General features: G+C 41.4%; 1 protein-coding gene across 1 annotated transcript in view; it reads left to right on the top strand.

Moving 5' to 3' along the window:
- The window catches only part of LOC115142809 (copine-9-like), a 104,244-nt gene that overhangs the window by 49,955 nt on the left and 34,582 nt on the right, over positions 1-19,707 (top strand). The window contains exons 2-10 of the mRNA XM_065001641.1: positions 3,656-3,719; positions 6,586-6,689; positions 7,068-7,172; positions 14,632-14,673; positions 15,205-15,280; positions 16,154-16,207; positions 16,665-16,726; positions 16,935-16,981; positions 17,461-17,642. Of these exons, the coding sequence (XP_064857713.1) occupies positions 3,656-3,719; positions 6,586-6,689; positions 7,068-7,172; positions 14,632-14,673; positions 15,205-15,280; positions 16,154-16,207; positions 16,665-16,726; positions 16,935-16,981; positions 17,461-17,642 (736 nt within the window). The remainder of the gene's footprint in view (positions 1-3,655; positions 3,720-6,585; positions 6,690-7,067; positions 7,173-14,631; positions 14,674-15,204; positions 15,281-16,153; positions 16,208-16,664; positions 16,727-16,934; positions 16,982-17,460; positions 17,643-19,707) is intronic.

Here is a 19,707-nt window from a genome sequence, read left to right as displayed (position 1 = left end):
GTTATGACAATTTTCTGCCAAAAAAATCAACAATACCCTTGTGTCCTCATGACATATCTCCTCTGATTGTAAGAAAACCAATAAATCATTAACATACTGAACCAAAATACTGCCTCCAGGAGCAACAAAACCCTCTAGGTTCCAATACATTTCTTGGGCAAAGATGGCAGGTGATTCAATGTAGCCTTGAGGCATCACCGTCCATGTCTATTTTCTTTCAAGAAACGTAAACGAGAACCAATCCTGTGGCTGATGCTAAAGAACGCATTGGGTAAATCAATTACTGAAAAAAACTACCTGGAGGCACCAGGAGTGCTCTAGCATGTACAGCATCATTTACTATTATAAGGTCTTTCTCAAAACAATAATAACCAGATGGTTTCCTAACAGGTCAAATTGGCGTGTTACAGGGCGAATTCGGACAGGGAACCACAGCGCCTCTTTCAACTAACGCACTATGAATGGGAATGATACCCATTTTAGCTTCCTTGAAATTCACAATTGCTGTAATATCCTGTGTAGAATCTCGAATGGTACTGATCACTGCACCATATACTTTTAATGTAATCTCAACTGCAATCCAGGTCATTTGGCTCTGCTATTAGAAGCACAGTGCACAGCTGTTGTATAAATGAACAAAATATCTTACAGTGTATTCTCATTTGAACTTTGCTGTGCTTTTATATGGTTGAAAGCATAGTGACAACACATTGGAAATTCAACTAAGTTTTGGCTGTCTTTTTGAGTGGGTGAATATAGGTTGTAATCTCATTGATCAACGTATCAACAAAATATTACCCAATTGACAATTTTGAAATGACGGGTTGTGCCCATTGGAATCTGGAGGCGAAAGAAATGCACACCTGTTTAGGCGAGATGCTGGCTAGCGGAGTAGAACACTTGAAAAAGAAAGGAGAGCCTCACACTCTAGGAGCTCAGATGCAATAATTGAATAACCTAATAACTAACGTTTCGACAGACAAGCTGTCTTCGTTATACCCTGATGAAGTCGGCTTGTCTGTTGAAATGTTGGTTATTAGGTTATTCAATTATTGCAATTATTAAGTTATTATTAAGTCTCCTTTATTTTTCAAGTGCCCAGTGAAATAACACATCCAGCCTGTAGCACCTGTGTTCCAGGTAATGTGTGAATTGGGCCTGGAGCGAGAGAGTGGCTATGTCCTGATTCTCCTCCCTTTTCCAGAAATGTTCATTTGTAATGATGGAAAATCCCTCCAGCCAATGTTTTTAAATCAATGACAGGGAGTGTGCAAGTGTACACTTCGCGAGAGGAATGGAGAGTTGGGACATAGCCACTGTGGCTGCGTCTGAAATGGCACCATATCCCCTGGCCTATATAGTGCACGACTTCCCGTGGTAAAGTAGTGCACTTGAAATTCAACAGTAGTGCACTAGATTGGGAATAGGGTACAATTTGGCATGTAAATGTCCAAAATGGCATGCTATTTCTTATATAGTGCACTACTTTTGACCAGAGCCCAAAAGGAAAAAAGGGCCTATTTATTTCTGCAACAACACATTCATCACAAATTGTAAGCAAGCTAGTTGCTTACAATTACAATGCCTCCTAAAGGCATGATTGACATCGGGAAAAGAGGGTGGGCTATCAGCTGATCATTGATGTTGATGATTTATGTAGATCTGCTAGTTAGATCTTTTTTTTTCTTATTGTGATTTATCTTCCGTTAGCAAACTTGAAGATGTCCCAGCAACTTGCGGGCAGTGGGTTCAGAACTGAAGAAGGGATGAGTCAGAGGTTGTTTAATTTCACCCCCACCTTTTAGAACCCTGATGTAAATAACCTTGGTCATTTGTTCACCAATGTAAAGCCTACGGACAGAAACCTTGGCGTCTTCTTTGACCCTGACCTAAACCTTGAGCTGCATGTAAAGAAGGCTGCCCAGTCCTGCTTTTATAATCTAATAAATGAGTCGTCTTTTGTTTTAGTTGTACATGCTTTTTCCCCCTCATGCCGATTTGCTAAACATGTCTCAGTCAGAAATCATTCCATCGTCTATAGTTAGTTCATGATGCTGCAGCTTGGCTTTTAACGGCCACCATAAAACTATATCACCACCCAAAAGGGCACTTGGCGAGTGGGGGGGGGCAAAGGGGCATTTGCTCTGCACAGTTAGACTCCCATCTGTGCATGTGCCTGTCTCTGTGTGTGTCTGAGTGTCTCTGTGTTTGTGCGTGTACGTGCGTAAGTGTGAGTGTGTTTATCAGAACCGAAGGTATTAGGGTGTCTTTTCTGACAGCAGCCCTTGTGAAGTAATCAGGCTGTCACAGTGGCGTAGAGGAGAATAGAGAAGATCTGAGTACATGGAATGCTGGGGTAAAGGTTCAAACGGCATTGTAAGCATTATAAATAGCCCTGTGCAGAGGCTGTCAACCTGACGCGTGCGTGCGTGCGTGCGTGCGTGCGTGCGTGCGTGCGTGCGTGCGAGTAGAGTAAATTGTCACCCGTGCACATACCACCTCAGGCTGTCGTGAGCACTTCAGGGTGTGTGTATGTGGCATGGGTGTTTATGATTACACCCTTAAAACTCACAGCAAGAATGTTAATCATCCTATAGCCACGCTTCCCAGCCTTACTGCAATGTCTACTGGATGGAATAAATCACTGTATGACATGCTGGATTTGACCATCTGTAATTCTCTTATAAGACTCAACCTGTGATTAATCATTTACGTGAAATGATTCTCTGGTTTTTGCTTCTATCAATCTTCTTCTTAGGAAGAGAACCCTAATGCTTTTTTCCTCTCTCTAGCATTGATTCACATCTATTTAAGCTATTCTGAAAGCATCACTCACAGCAAATGTATCGATAGTGGTACCCAAAATGAAAAAGCCCTCCCCTTGTTAAATAGGTATTCCCCTCTTAACATCAGTCTGTCTGGCCTCCATTTTTAAATCTAATTCCATTACAATTACCCTAATCGCCTCATACATCATTTGATAGACACTCCAATCGGCCCTAAAATAAATTTGTTTGCTTGGATTGAATGGTAATGTGTCCCCTGGTGAAAATGACTCATCATCTATGGGTGCGTTTCAAATTACACCCTATTCCCTATTTATGTGCTGAATTGGCTGTGGTCAAATGTAGTGCACTATAAAGGGAATATGGTGCCATTTGGAAAGTAGAAAAGGTGTGGAGGTGAAGAAAAGTCTCCCTAAACCGCCCCTGTCTGTTACTATGAAACTAGTATTTTGTCATCCCAACATCTGATCTAAAGTCAGTCCTCTGCCACTGGTTTCAATGTGTGGAGTGCTAATGTGAAGTGATGGACTGTTCTCAGACCTGTTGATTTGGAGTCTGAAGGCAAGTTAATACAGCTATCAGGACTGACCTCTAGACCTCTATCTGTCAACATGAGGGATGTATATATGTGTGTGCGTGTGCGTGTGTGTGTGTGTATGTGAGTGTGCATGCTTGCATATGTTTGTCTATTTCACTCAAGGTCTTGACCTTACATGCAATGTTCACATGAATGCATACAAAGAGGCACTAATAATTAGTGATGAATTCAGCATTTAAAAAGCAAATTATGTACACAAAATAATGACAAAGGACCCTAACCCAGTACTTATCATTCTGAGTTTTTGATTTTTCTTTCTCTCTCTCTCTAGTGGGATCCCAGGGAAAAAGTGTGGGAACATCATATTCACCGCTGAGGAACTGAGTAACTGCAGGGTCAGTATCACACACACAACACACACACACATATTATCATCCATTCAACATAGGGAATATACATTGCAGTGCTTGAAGCATCACTACAGACCCGGGTTTGATCCCACGACCAGGAGACCCATGAGGCAGCGCACAGATGGCCCAGCGTCGTCTGGGTTAGGAGAGGGTTTGGCCGGCTGGGATGTCCTTGTCCCATCGCGCTCAGCCCTCAACATAGGGCTGTTTCGGGGGACGCATGGCCCTCGACCTTTTCCTCTCCTGAGTCCGTATGGGCGTTGCAGTGACTACCAATTGGATATCATGAAATTGTGGAGAAAAAGGGGTAAAAATAAATAAATAAAAACAGAGAATACAAAAGAGTGTCTGTGTCCCAAATAACATCTTGTTCCCACAATACTTTTGACTACTTTTGAGAGCACAATGGGCCCTGGTCAAAAGTAATGCACTACAGTGGCTTGGGAAAGTATTCACCCCCCTTGGCATTTTTCCTGTTTTGTTGCCTTACAACCTTGAATTAAAATACATTTTTTTGGGGGGGGTTGTATCGTTTAATTTACACAACATGCCTACCACTTTGAAGATGCAACATATTTTTTATTGTGAAACAAACAAAAAATAAGACCCCAAAAAAACTTGAGCGTGGTTAACTATTCACCCCCCCAATGTCAATACTTTGTAGAGCCACCTTTTGCAGTAAGTACAGCTGCAAGTCTCTTGGGGTATGTCTCTATAAGCTTGGCACATCTAGCCATTGCCCATTCTTCAAGGCAAAACTGCTCCAGCTCCTTCAAATTGGAAGGGTTCCGCTGGTGTACAGCAATATTTAAGTCATCCCACAGATTCTCAATTGGATTGAGGTCTGGGCTTTGACTAGGCCATTCCAAGACATTTAAATGTTTCCCCTTAAACCACTCGAGTGTTGCTTTAGCAGTGTGCTTAGGGTCATTTTCATGCTGGAAGGTGAACCTCCATCCCAGTCTCAAATATCTGGAAGACTGAAACAGGTTTCCTTCAATAATTTCCCTGTATTTAGCGCCATCTGTCATTCCTTCAATAAAGACCAGTTTCCCAGTCCCTGCCGATGGAAAAACATCCCCACAGCATGATTCTGCCACCACCATGGATGGTGTTCTCGGGTGATGAGAGGTGTTGGGTTTGCGCCAGACATAGTGTTTTCCTTGATGGCCATAAAGCAAAATGTTTGTCTCATCTGACCAGAGTACCTTCTTCCATATGTTTGGGGGAGTCTCCCACATGCCTTTTGGCGAACACCAAACGTTTGCTTATTTTTTTCTTTAAGCAATGGCTTTTATCTGGCCACTCTTCTGTAAATTGCACACGGGTGGACTTTATTTAACTAATTATGTGACTTCTGAAGGTAATTGGTTGCACCAGATCTTATTCAGGGTCTTCATAGCAAAGGGTGTGAATGCATGTGCCCGCACCACTTTCCGTTTGACATTTTTTTTAAAGTAATTTTTTTAATGTCACGTCACCAATTTGGACTGTTTTGTGTATATCCATTACATTAAGTCCCCCAAAAAATCTATTTAAATTACAGGTTGTAATACAACAGAATAGAACTCCAAGGTGGATGAATACTTTTGCAAGGCAGGGAATAGGGTGCCATTTGGGACGCAAACATTAAAGAATTATCATTCTGACAATGAAATGATGACTACAATATTAAAATTAAAATGCATCCGATCTGTGAATAATGACATTGACAATTCCCCTCAGAGGTATGAATAATTGTATCTCTATCTCTCTGTTCCGTTAATATACTCTCTTAGTCTCTCTCTCTCTCTCTCTCTGTCTCTTCTCTCTCTGTCTGTCTCTATCTCTCTACCCACCACACACACAAAAAAGACAAATAAAAGTGAGAAAACATCATTTGGGAAAATATGAAATCAACCCCCCCCCCACCCTAGAGTTGTTTATTAACCATTATTTGACCAGGTATATTGGCAGAAGACAGTGCACACATTTTTATTTTATGCTAAGTACCTGCAACCTTTTCTAGCAAGAGAGCTAAAATTAAACATGTCTCGAGCTACTTATTTTTTCTAGCATTCAAATAGACACATTCTTGCAGGGGAGAAGAGAAGAATGTGCTTATTTGAAAGCTAGAAAAGCTAGAATAAAAAAGATTAGCTCGAGACATGTTTAATTTGAGCTCTTATGCTAGAAAAGCTTGCAGGTCCTTAGTGTGAAATATAAATTAGTGCACTGTTTTCTGCCCAAAAAATGGAAGTTGCTGTCATGCTAGAAAAGGTTGCAGACCGTTGCTCTAAGACATGGAGAACATAGTTCATTATATCGTTCATTACAGAAATATAGTGGAAGGGGCATGCTGCAGGGGACTCATAGAAATATAATTACTAGAACAGGAATCCCCATTCAAGTAAATGTTCTATTTATATGGGTGGGCTTCTCCTCCCAGGAGATATTTGCTCAACCAAATGAGTCTGTTGTTTTTGCTTTCTCAGAGGTTTCCCTGTGAAATATTATGAATATGGGTGTTGTTCCTGAGGTGCATTGCAGCTCCATACGCATACCATACTTATTAATTACTTTTACCATTAAAGCTTGTGTAGTTATTCTTTACCTTATTAAAACGTTGTAATAATTTAACCTCTAAACAATCCCCATACAAGAACCATACATTCACATACTTGGTCAGAGAAATATATAAATGCAACATTTAGAATATTTCAAAATAGTGACATTTAACAGTGACGTTGTAGTTACAATATATGTCATTTAAACTGACATATTAGTTATATGTCATTTATGTTACTTATGTCACTATGGTGACTTAAAACCACCACCTTGCTTTGACGTTGAGACTTGTCTTTTCTCTCAGGACATTGCTACCATGCAGCTGTGTGCCAACAAGCTGGACAAGAAAGACTTCTTCGGCAAGTCAGACCCATTCCTGGTCTTCTACCGCAGTAATGAAGACGGAACGTGAGTATGTGTGTGCGTGTGTCAAGATGAGTTCTCTTCCCACATTGTCTGTTATGTAGATCCAAATATATGAATGAATCTGTCACAAGTATTTTGGAGAAAACAAAGACTTTCATTTATTTGGTATTTGTGGCTTATACTTCTAGGGCTATGCCTTTTCATCCCTGTACTTAGTGGTCCTTGTGTGTACTGTGTTGAAATGGGGACCATATAAATACAATTACTAGAACTGGAGGAAAAGCACCTCAGACCACGGCCATTCGATTTCCGTAGGTTCACCATCTTCTTTGGTATTTGTGGTTGATACTTCTAAGGCCTATGTTCCATCCCTGTGCAGTATCTGTATTCAGAGATCCTTGTGTGTGCTGTGTACCGTAGGTTCACCATCTGCCATAAGACGGAGGTGGTAAAGAATACTCTGAACCCTGTGTGGCAGCCCTTCACCATCCCTGTACGAGCCCTCTGTAACGGAGACTATGACAGGTGAGTGATGCAGACAGTCAAGAGATCAAAGGTCACTTAGTACCCAGGGTAAAGGCATGACCACATGAACTACACTGAACAAAAATATTAATGCAAAATTGTAATGGTCATCATTGCATGAAGAAGTGGACCAAAGCGCAGCGTGGTAAGGGTTCATGATTTATTAATAGAACTGAACACTGAATAACAAAAAAACAAAGAGAACGAACAAAACCGAAACAGATCTGTTTGGTGCAGACACAAAAACAGAAAACAACTACCCACAAAACACAGGTGGGAAAAGGCTACCTATGTATGGTTCTCAATCAGAGACAACGATAGACAGCTGCCTCTAATTGAGAACCTCACCCGGCCAAACACACAGAAATAGAAGACAAAACATAGAATGCCCACCCCAACTCACGCCCTGACCAAACCAAAATAGAGACATTAAAAGGATCTCTAAGGTCAGGGCTTGACAAACATGCAACAATTTCAAAGATTTTACTGAGTTACAGTTCATACAAGAAAATCAGTCAATTGAAATATATTCATTAGGCTTTCACATGACTGGGAATACAGATATGCATCTGTTAGTCACAGATACCTTAAAAAGGTAGAGGCGTGGATCAGAAAACAAGTTAGTATCTGGTGTGACCATTTGCCTCATGCAGCGCGACACATCTCCTTCACATAGAGTTGATTAGGCTGTTGATTGTGGCCGTGGAATGTAGTCCCACTCCTCTTCAATGGCTGTTCAAAGTTGCTGATTATTGGATCTGGAACACCCTGTCGTACACCTGTCTATCCAGAGCATCCCAAACATGCTCAATGGGGTGACATGTCTGGTGAGTAAGCAGGCCATAGAAGAACCAGGAAATGTTCAGCTTCCAGAAATTGTGTACAGATTCTTGTGACATGGGGCAGTGCATTATCATGCTGAAACATGCGGTGATGGCGGCGGCTGAATGGTACAACAATGGACCTCAGGATCTCTTCACGGTGTCTCTGTGCATTCAAATCGTCATTGATCAAATGCAATTGTGTTCGTTGTCCGTAGCTTATGCCTGCCCATACTAAACCCTACCTCCACCATGGGGCACTCTTTTCACAAAGTTGACATCAGCAAACCGCTCGCCCATACACGCTGTCTGCCATCTGCCAGGTACAGTTTAAACCGGGATTAATCCGTAAAGAGCACACTTATCCAGCCTGCCAGTGGCCATAGAAGGTGAGCATTTGCACACTGAAGTTGGTTATGACGCCAAATTGCAGTCTGTTCAAGACCCTGGTGAGGATGACGAGCATGCAGACGAGCTTCCCTGAGACGGTTTCTAACAGTTTGTGCAGAGATTCCTACGTTGTGCAAACCCACAGTTTCATCAGATGTCCGTGTGGCTGGTCTCAGACCATCCCGCAGGAGAAAAAGACGGATATGGAGGTCCTGGTCTGGCGTGGTTACACATGGTCTGCGGTTGTGAGGCCAGTTGGACGTACTGCCAAATTCTCTAAAACAACATTGGAGGTGATTTATGTTAGAGAAATTAACATTAAATTCTCTGGCAGCAGCTCTGGTGGACTGCAGTCAGCGTGCCAATTGCATGCTCCGTCAAAACTTGAGACATGTGGCATTGTGTTGTGTGACAAAACTGCACATTTTAGAGTGGCCTTTTATTGTCCCCAGCACAAGGTGCACCTGTGTAATGATCATGCTATTTAATCAGCTTTTTGATATGCCATACCTGTCAGGTGGATGGATTATCTTGGCAAAGGAGAAATGCTCACTGACATGGATGTAAACAAATTTGTGCACAACTTTTGAGAGAAATAAGCTTTTTGTGCTAATGGAAAGGTCTGGGATCTTTTATTTCAGCTCATGAAACATGGGACCAACACTTTACATGTTGTGTTTATATTTTTGTTCAGTATATTTTGGAAGTTTCATGTAGTTTTCTGTAGATTTCCTGTACATTGCCCCTACTGTTACATTTGGTCATTGAGCAGAAGCTTTTAGTCAAAGCAACTTTGGATACTGTAGCAGGTACTCTATATTCAGTAAAACCAGGGATTTTTTTCCTGATAGCTAAATGAGTTTGGTGTAACATCTGGGGGAGTTCCCATTATGCCTTCCGTACAACTGAGCCATTGGCAAGGCTGTGGGACTAAGTAGCCAATGATTTGTGGTTTTGTCACGGTCTGTGCTCAATACTAAGGACTATGGAATGTTGCTGTAGCATGATGTACTACAGTACCCATGATGCTCTGTGGTGGTCAGAATAATGCCAGCAGTCGGCCATATTGTCTCAAAGGCCAGCGCTGGTGTTATTGGGACCAACATGGAGGTTCCACAACGTTTCGTTTTATCTTTGGTTATTACACACACACACACACACACACACACTCACACACACATACATGCACACAAACCCTCACACAATATTACTGATTTATGCAAAGTGCAAATGTCAATTAATCATATTTTATTGTTAATCAATTCAATGTAGTACGTGTCACAAACACATGACCATTTTTACAAGGTAAATCCTTAAGGCTATTTACAGTATATCACAAAAGTGAGTACACCCTCACATTTTTGTAAATATTTGAGTATATCTTTTCATGTGACAACACTGAAGAAATTACCTTTGCTACAATGTAAAGTAGTGAGTGTACAGCTTGTATAACAGTGTGAATTTGCTGTCCCCTCAAAATAACTCAACACACAGCCATTCATGTCTAAACCGCTAGCAACAAAAGTGAGTACACCCCTAAGTGAAACTGTCCAAATTGGGCCCAAAGTGTCAATATTTTGTGTGGCCACCATCATTTTCTAGCTCTGCCTTAAAACCTGTTGGGGATACACGTTCCCAATTGGGAACACCCCCCCCCCACACCTTCAACTGGAATGTGGCGCATGGGAAGCAAGAAATATTCCTAAAAATATTTAACCTCCACACATTAACAAGTCCAATAGCTCAAATGAAAGATAAACAAGGTGTTTATCTACCCAGCAAGTCAGATTTCTAAAATGTTTTACGGCGAAAACATAGCACATATTTATGTCAAACCACCACCGCAGACATAGCTAATTTGCATAGCCAAGTAGGGAAAAATATGCAATCAACAAACGCAGGATTAAAAGAAAAATCATTTCACTAACCTTTTGAAATCTTCATCAGATGACAGTAATATAACATGTTACACAGTACATTCATTTTGTTTTCAATAATATGCTATATATATCCATAACTCTGTTTACAATGACGCATCGTTCAAAAAATGCTACTAAAATGTCCGGAGAAATGACATAGCTCCGGCAGATAACGTCAGCTAACAAGGAATACACATCATAAACCTTGACTAAATATGCATGTTCTAGATATGTATAGGAAGATACACTTCTTCTAAATGCAATCGCTGTGTTACATTTATTTTTAACGTTACAGGTTGCGTTCACTAGGCTATACTAGGAGTCGGCGCTCCAAAAGTAGCATTATGGCTCCTCTATCTTGGAGTCCACAGAAACCCAAATTTACCACATAAATATTCCCTTACCTTTGCTGTTCTTCCATCAGAAGACCTGGAAGGGATTATACTTACCAAAACAGCGTTTAGTTTTCAAGTCTGTGTCTTTCGGTTCTCAAAAACGACACATTTCGGTCGAAATGTAGCCAAAAGTCAAGTGGATGCGCACCAAAACGTCGAAATTACATATTATATGTCGAGTAAACTTGTCAAACTATGTTCATAATTAAGCTTTAACATGTTATAAAGGTGCACAGAAATTGTGAGGACGAACAGAAACACACTCATCGTTTAATCGATCCTGAGGAAAAGACTTCACCCGACCAGAGCGTGCATAAGAGTAACTTTTTTTTTTCGCGTGACCGAGAGCTTTCGGCCCGCTCAAACTCTCGTGAGCTCGCGATTCTCACAATGAGAAGCCCCATTTGAAAGCAGGCTTCGCGCTGAACACGTAGAGACTGTTCCCAGAGCTGTAACTGGTTGGGAAGGGCGTTTGCGATGACGTCAAAGTTGGGCCAACTTTTCCCATGACAAGAGAGAGTTTGGGAGAATGCATGCCCTGAGAGTTCTGCTTTACATAGAGACAAAATTTAAACGGTTTTAGAAGCTTTAGAGTGTTTTCTATTCGAAAATATTTTTTATATGCATATATTAGCAACTTTTGACAAAAATTTATCCTGTTTAATATGGGCACCCAATTCCTCCAGAGGGGGCGGTAAACAGCCCTAGCCCTTAACCCTCTTGGGCACAGAGTTCACCAGAGCTTCACAGGTTGCCACTGGAGTCCTCTTCCACTCCTCCATGATGACATCACAGAGCTGGTGGATGTTAGAGACCTTGCACTCCTCCACCTTCCGTTTGAGGATGCCCCACATATGCTCAATAGGGTTTAGGTCTGGAGACATGCTTGGCCAGTCCATCACCTTTACCCTCAGCTTCTTTAGCAAGGCAGTGGTCGTCTTGGAGGTGTGTTTGGGGTCGTTATCACGTTGGAATACTGCCCTGCGGCCCAGTCTCTGAAGGGAGGGGATCATGCTCTGCTTCTGTATGTCACAGTACATGTTGGCATTCATGGTTCCCTCAATGAACTGTAGCTCCCCAGTGCCGGCAGCACTCATGCAGCCCCAGACCATGACACTCCCACCACCATGCTTGACTGTAGGCAAGACACACTTGTCTTTGTACTCCTCACCTGGTTGCCGCCACACACGCTTGACACGATCTGAACCAAATAAGTTTATCTTGGTCTCATCAGACCACAGGACATGGTTCCAGTAATCCATGTCCTTAGTCTGCTTGTCTTCAGCAAACTGCTTGCAGGCTTTCTTGTGCATCATCTTTAGAAGAGGCTTCCTTCTGGGACGACAGCCATGCAGACCAATTTGATGCAGTGTACGGCGTATGGTCTGAGCACTGACAGGCTGACCCCCCACCCTTTCTACCTCTGCAGCAATGCTGGCAGCGCTCATACGTCTATTTCCCAAATACAACCTCTGGATATGATGCTGAGCACGTGTACTCAACTTCTTTGGTCGACCATGGCGAGGCCTGTTCTGAGTGGAACCTGTCCAGTTAACCGCTGTATGGTCTTGGCCACTGTGCTGGCCACTGTGCTGCAGTTTCAGGGTCTTGGCAATCTTCTTCTAGCCCAGGGCATCTTTATGTAGAGCAACAATTCTTTTTTTTCAGATCCTCAGAGAGTTCTTTGCCATGAGGTGCCATGTTGAACTTCCAGTGACCAGTCAGTATGAGGGAGTGTGAGAGCGATGACACCAAATTTAACACACCTGCTCCCCATTCACACCTGAGACCTTGTAACACTAACGAGTCACATGACACCGGGAGGGAAAATGGCTAATTGGGCCCAATTTGGACATTTTCACTTAGGGGTGTACTCACTTTTGTTGCCAGCGGTTTAGACATTAATGGCTGTGTGTTGAGTTAATTTGAGGGGACAGCAAATTTACACTGTTATACAAGCTGGACACTCACTACTTTACATTGTAGCAAAGTGTCATTTCTTCAGTGTTGTCACATGAAAAGATATACTCAAATATTTACAAAAATGTGAGGGGTGTATTCACTTTTGTGATATACTGTCTATTGATCATCACCTCATATTTCTCAAGGGACATACTGTGTTTGCCTCCCTCTCTTCTTATCTTTCCCAAACATGTAGTTACATATAAGTAATAATGCCCGAGAAGCCGGTGTTTGTTGGATATATTGGCACGGGCGTTGTTAGGCCCGAAATGATCATCAAATAATGATCGACATATTTTCCTTAAACTTTATTTTTATTAATTTATTCATACTATTTCATCCTTCCACAAGATATAGTCCCGATGCAAATCTAGGGTTGCTAGAGATGTGACCCAGTCGTTTGTTATTTTTGTTCTGTATCTATAGACGCAACCCAGTCGTTCATTCTAAATGTTGTATTGCCATACCGACTGGCAGCGTTATTTTCCTTTGCTTGCTAGCTAGCCATCTACGGCTAATTTACAGTCACGTCAAAAAGTGCAGACAGAATAACCGCAAAGTAGCTGTATTTGCATTTGTTTAAGCTGTTTTCTAGTGAAGATGTATTTCGATCCATAACAATGAGCTTATGATGCCTGACTTTGCCTGGCCCTTGGGTCCAGATAATTCTTTGTGGTCTCGTTATATGCGAGAGTGGCGTATCTGAGAGAAAGAATACGTTGTTATAATATTGATTTCCAGTAGCCTACTTATGAGTGCAACTTAGAAATAACACAAACAGGCTATGAACAACATACCTTAGGCCGTTCTTGTCTGTTTTTACGAGGAATGAGTTGGGCTTTAATTGTCTGGTGTATGTAACTGGAGGTCAAACCACACTTTCTGGACCAGACCCCTTGGTGTACTGGGATTCAGAGCCTGGGAGTTTTGGAGCTGGGGCATGTCCTTATCGGTGATGGGAGGGTGGCTGTATGTGATATTTTTTCCTTGCTTTCTTAGCTGTTTGATGTTGCCCAGAAATACATTATCTGAGGTGGTAAATTCAGTGTCCTTCATAAGGCACCAGCTGCCACCAATGGAATGCCAGGTAGCTACTTATGCTGTACTGCTCCCCCTTCCCATTACGAACATTTCCATAAAACTGTCGGAGAAGGATGTTAAACTATTCCTTCATGACAGTTTTGAAGTCAGCAACTTTTTTCTTCTTTGCTAGCCAGCCCTCGAAGCAACGCATAGCCCAGTTTGTATTCTGAACTGTGTTTTTTTCGTTGTGGCTTTTCTCTAGGCCATTCAATGCAGTATCCTCAAAAATATATATCTATATATTTTTCCCATTCATCCATAGTCATGCCACAGAAAAGATCATAAGAAATGTTCCACTCATCCATTTTAGTTTTTGCTGGAATGCGGTTTTAACTATTCAGCATTCAGGATTAGACCCATCTGTTGTATAATACATGTATATGACATGTGTATTTCCAGTGTTATTACTGTTGTTCAAGCTTCTGTAGTGTACCATCTTTCATTTCTCTCTTTCTCACTTTATCTCTCTGTCACACACTTTATCTCTCTCTCTGTCACACACTTTATCTCTCTCTCTCTCACACACTTTATCTCTCTCTCTCTCACACACTTTATCTCTCTCTCACACACTTTATCTCTCTCTCACACACTTTATCTCTCTCTCTCACACACTTTATCTCTCTCTCTCTCACACACTTTATCTCTCTCTCTCTCACACACTTTATCTCTCTCACACACACTTTATCTCTCTCTCTCACACACTTTATCTCTCTCAAACACTTTATCTCTCTCTCTCACACACTTTATCTCTCTCTCTCTCACACACTTTATCTCTCTCTCTCTCACACACTTTATCTCTCTCTCACACACTTTATCTCTCTCTCTCTCACACACTTTATCTCTCTCTCTCTCTCTCTCTCTCTCTCTCTCGTATCTTCCCTTTCTCCAGGACAGTCAAGGTGGACGTGTATGATTGGGACAGAGATGGAAGGTAATTTTCTCTCTCTTCTCGCTTCCCTCCTCCCCCTTGTTTCTTCACTCATTAATTTCATTTACAATCTCCAGACAGACTCAGACGCTCCAAGTCTCCCTCAAATGTCATCCCTCGTTCTTTCTCTGGAGGGGAATCTTCATCACCTTATTAGTCCAGTGACATTGGGATGGGGGGGATGAGGGGGGTGAGAGGGACTCTCCACCATAAGCACACAACCATAATTCACTGACCGGAACTTTTAAAGGTTGGCGGTAATATCAGAAGCGAGAGGGTTTATGAATATGAGTGTTGACTGACTCCCTCCATCTCTCTGTCCTCTTTCCCTCTCTCCTTCTTCACTGATGGTGGCTAATAATGTGCCCACAGGGCTTCCTCTCTAAATATCACACGCAGATTGATAGCGGGCAGGTCCTATTTGGCTTTAGGTGATGGTATTTAGATGTACAGAGAGGGGACGGGGTTGGTGTTTCCTTTAGTATAATACTCTTTCAGATGCTGCAGGTGTTACTCTCGCAACTATTCCCACAGTCATGACTTCATTGGCGAGTTCACCACCAGCTACAGAGAATTCTCCAGAGGCCAGAGCCAGTTCAACGTCTATGAGGTAAAAAAAAGAAAAAATAACGGTAACACTTAAATTATTGCAGGGGTCACACAGAGTGTTTCTTGGTGGTCTTAAATAAATCTACTTTGAAACTAAAATCTACAGCTCACACACATGGTTCTGGGCTTTAAAAAAAAGAAGACACCTGTACCATGTCAGATATAGAGTTGAAATGTATTAAATGTTGAGTTTGCATCCCAAAATTACACTTCATATACTGTACATCACAGAAGACTGAAATATAACAAAACTGTTTCACATAGAAACACAGGATTTTCGGGCAAACAACAAAAAAATGTGTATTAATTATGAAAAATATCAATAACATTCCACTAGGAAAGGACTACAGCCTGCAGGTATAACCCAACGAACACAAGACATAAAAAAAAGTTCAAAATACATCTTTGTTTTGTAAAAAAGATATTGGGAAAACAGATTTTACGTCTTGTGCTCACTGGGAATTTATGACTTTTTTAAAGCATGTTTGAGCCTTTATAATGCTTTATAATAAGGGTTGTATTATGTTGTCTCTCTATGTAGGACATTTTTTACTGACTAATAATTGAAGTACACATGTACACAGCACACAGCTGTTACTCAAATAAGACATCAGAAAACATATATCTTTAATAAGGAGATGAGCATTTTTGTGATTTACCCATTTGAAGCTTCACATTTTCCAACTCTTACGACTTCCCTTAGATATCCCCGCTATGAAAATAATGTTATTTTTCATCCGTCCTTTATCACTTAGTATATGACATGTTCCATACAGTCAGTTTCTTTCCATACCACACTTTCACACAGCAAACTATGTGGTGAAATCAAACTAGTCATCTTTTCAATGTACGCATCTTTCCTCTTTTTGTCCAGGTTCTAAACCATAAAAAGAAAGGCAAGAAGAAGAAATACATCAATTCAGGGACAGTAAGAACCTTTGAGCTTGAGCTTTCCATTGTCCATCTATCATATGTTTTATAGATATATCACATTGGCAATGAATCCTGTCATTGGGGTGGCAGGGTAGCCTAGTGGTTAGAGTGTTGGACTAGTAACTGAAAGGTTGCAAGTTCGAATCCCCGAGCTGACAAGGTACAAATCTGCCGTTCTGCCCCTGAACAGGCAGTTAACCCACTGTTCCTAGGCCGTCATTGAAAATAAGAATTTGTTCTTAACTGACTTGCCTAGTAAAATAAAGGTAAAAAATATGCATTAAAGGTTTTGCTTTGGCCATCTCTTTCTCTTCCCTCTCTCTCTCTTTCTGTTTCTGCTTATATCCCTTTTCTTATATCCCCCCTCTTTATCTCTCTCTCACTGTTTCTCTCCCTTCTCTCCCTATTTCTCCCCCCCCCTCTCCTTCTCCTCCTCTCTCCCTCCCCTGAAGGTCACACTGCTGTCCTTTAAAGTGGAGTCAGAATACACGTTTGTAGACTTCATCCGGGGAGGGTGAGCCAAATCTTTGTGACGTCCCATTAACATTAGAGGCTACTCTTAATAATGTGGATGAGCCGTTGATGGCTCGCTCAGCCTGGCTTTCATGTCTGAAATTGTTTTGTATTGTTTAAACAGACAAATGTCCTTTTTTTTAGTCTTTATTATGTTTTTGTCTGGTAACGTTTGGGTTATTCAATGTAATTCATCATTGTCTCCCCAGGACGCAACTCAACTTCACAGTGGCCATCGATTTCACAGCGTCTAATGGTAAAGTGTGGCAGAATCACTTATACGAGTCATAGGGCCTCTACTAAAGGACTAGTTTCCCCAAACTTCTTTCAAAATAATCTTACTTTAACATTTGTCAAAGCAGGGCCAAATATTGCCAGCAATATTTTACTATCAAATGAACGTTAGATACTGCAATGCTGTAGCTTCTTGTCAGTGGATGCTGATGGAATTGAACCCACGACCTTGTGGCTGTAGGTTAATAGGTCAATAGCATAGCACTTATCTATATCAATGTATTCAACATGCATTCTAAGACAAGTAGTATGATAGTGTGAAACGTTGCCTGTTTGGCCTATGCCTTTTTTGTACTTGATGTGTGTGTTTTGTATTTTGTGTGGTGTGTCGTAGAGCTCATTTGAAAACGAGACCTGGGTCTCAATATGACTTCCCTTTCTAAAGAAAGGTAAAAAAAAGATATATAAAGAAATAACCAATGCTCTGTTTCTGTGTTCCAGGTAACCCATCCCAGCCCACCTCTCTGCACTACATGAGTCCCTACCAAATGAATGCCTACGCAATGGCCCTGAAGGCTGTGGGGGAGATCATCCAGGATTACGACAGTGACAAGATGTTCCCTGCCTACGGCTTTGGAGCAAAGCTGCCCCCGGATGGCAAGATCTCCCATGTCTTCCCACTGGTGAGAGAGTGATGGAGGGAGGGAGGGAGCAGTTGTTGTGTATATGATGATACATTTTTTTTATTGTCTTTATGATGGACTTACTGTGGGTAATGAACAGGCACAGTTTTATTTATTGCAATGAGGTGCTGGTACTTTATGCTGCAGTATTTACTGATCCACAGAAGAGTCCTCAGTCCTTGGGAACTATATAAATACTATTTGATGACAACGTCCCTTCTGTAAGGTGTTTTTTTTCTCGCTTTCACGCTTTTACAGATGTGAAGTTGCCATCCACAATGCTTTAGTTTATTCATACACTTCCCTTTGCTGATAAGAGTTCATGTCAAATGAGAGTTGGAAACTAAAATGGTGAATGTCCATCTGTTCGGGCTCAGTTGAGAGACCTTGCTGTTTCTTGAAATAGAGTCCTGTTCTATTTTTTGAGTAGTCCATGCTACTGAACACCACCCATATCAATTTGTATCCAAGGCTGACTGATGCTCCAAGAATAATAAATGTTTCATTTGCTCTATTATATTGCTGGCAAAATGTGTTTCCCCCTTATAACATTGTGTATTTATTTTTGTATCATTTCAATTTTTTTCTTTCTGCATTGTTGGGAAGGGTCCGTAAATAAGCATTTCACTGTCAGTCTACACCTGGTTACAAAGCATGTGTAGCGGGGTGCGTAATTGGCGGCAGAGAAGTCAGCCGCAGGAGAGCAGAACTGGGTGATAACCGGAGATTTATTAGCAAAACCAACAGCAACCTGAACAACAAGATACATGGGCACAAAAATAACCCGTCGTGTGCTCACGGGGAACGTGCACAAGCACTACAATAAACAATCCTACACAAAGACATGGGGGGAACAGAGAGTTAAGTACACAACATGTAATTGAGGAAATTGAAACCAGGTGTGAGGAACAACAAGACAAAACACATGGAAAATGAAAAGTGGATCGATTATGGCTAGAAGACCGGCGATGCCGACCGCCGAGCACCACCTGAACAAGGAGAGGTCCCGACTTTGGCGGAGGTCGTGACAGCATGTGACAATAAATTGTATTTAACTTCCTAGGACTGTTAGTAATCCAAATTTGGTCAACTGTGAAATACTTGATTTTGCTAACTTAAATTCTCCCAATACCTATCAGAGCTGTGTTATGCCTACTGACATGAGGCAAAAAAAACACTCACACTCATATACTATATATATATAACATCATTGCGTAATGAAAACACACATCGTCAGAAGGTGTGTATTGGCATGATTCAGAACGGAGTATCCTTAGTTCCTTGTCATTTCCTGCAAAGTCTGACAATGACTACCCACCCTTACAGCCCACATAAATGACACCCTGAACACATTACATTCAAGGGTCAATCAATAGTTGCTACATCCATTTTTGGACATATAAATTAATTATATGTACCCATTGATTCTTAAAGAATATAACTTATAAATGCCTCATGAGCTTAGTTCACCTGTCGTACTAATCATAACCCAAAATATAAACTTGTTTTACCACAATGTTTGTCAACCAAGTAAATGTAAACAAACACCAAATAGCCTCAAAACATGGTTAAAACTATCATTTTGATATCATGTATGGTCAGTCCTTGCATCCATAGCTCTGTCTATGAATATGAGAGTGGTTCCATTTCTCCAGCCCCATCCCTTAGCTTTGTTGTTGTTTCTACTGCTGGTTGATGCTTCAACATGGTGTGGTAAAGTCACGAAGAACACGCGAATCTCTAAATATGTCAACATAAAACACAAATTGTAGCACCATTGTGTAAGCCAATGAGCTAGTGTCAGCTTCAAGTAGTTATGTGAAGTGATTGAACAAGGGTAGAGCAAGGGTGGGGAAAAATGTAAAAACTCCATCTGTTTGATGTGGAAAAGTGCAAAACAAAAAGGGACAAGACAGACACCGACCGAAATAGACTTTAGAGGACGTAGCGCTTAGCTTATTTTCATGAGCCGATGAAGAAAGAATAACAAACGCTAAACACGAAGAAGAAAAAAACGAGTTCTCCTCGGATTCTATCTCCCTGGACAGATACATCAGAGGAGGAA

This window comes from Oncorhynchus nerka, linkage group LG15 (genome assembly GCF_034236695.1).
Source record: "Oncorhynchus nerka isolate Pitt River linkage group LG15, Oner_Uvic_2.0, whole genome shotgun sequence".
NCBI lineage: Eukaryota > Metazoa > Chordata > Actinopteri > Salmoniformes > Salmonidae > Oncorhynchus > Oncorhynchus nerka.
Note: the sequence above shows the minus strand (reverse complement) of the source record. Positions and strands in the feature narration are given on the sequence as shown.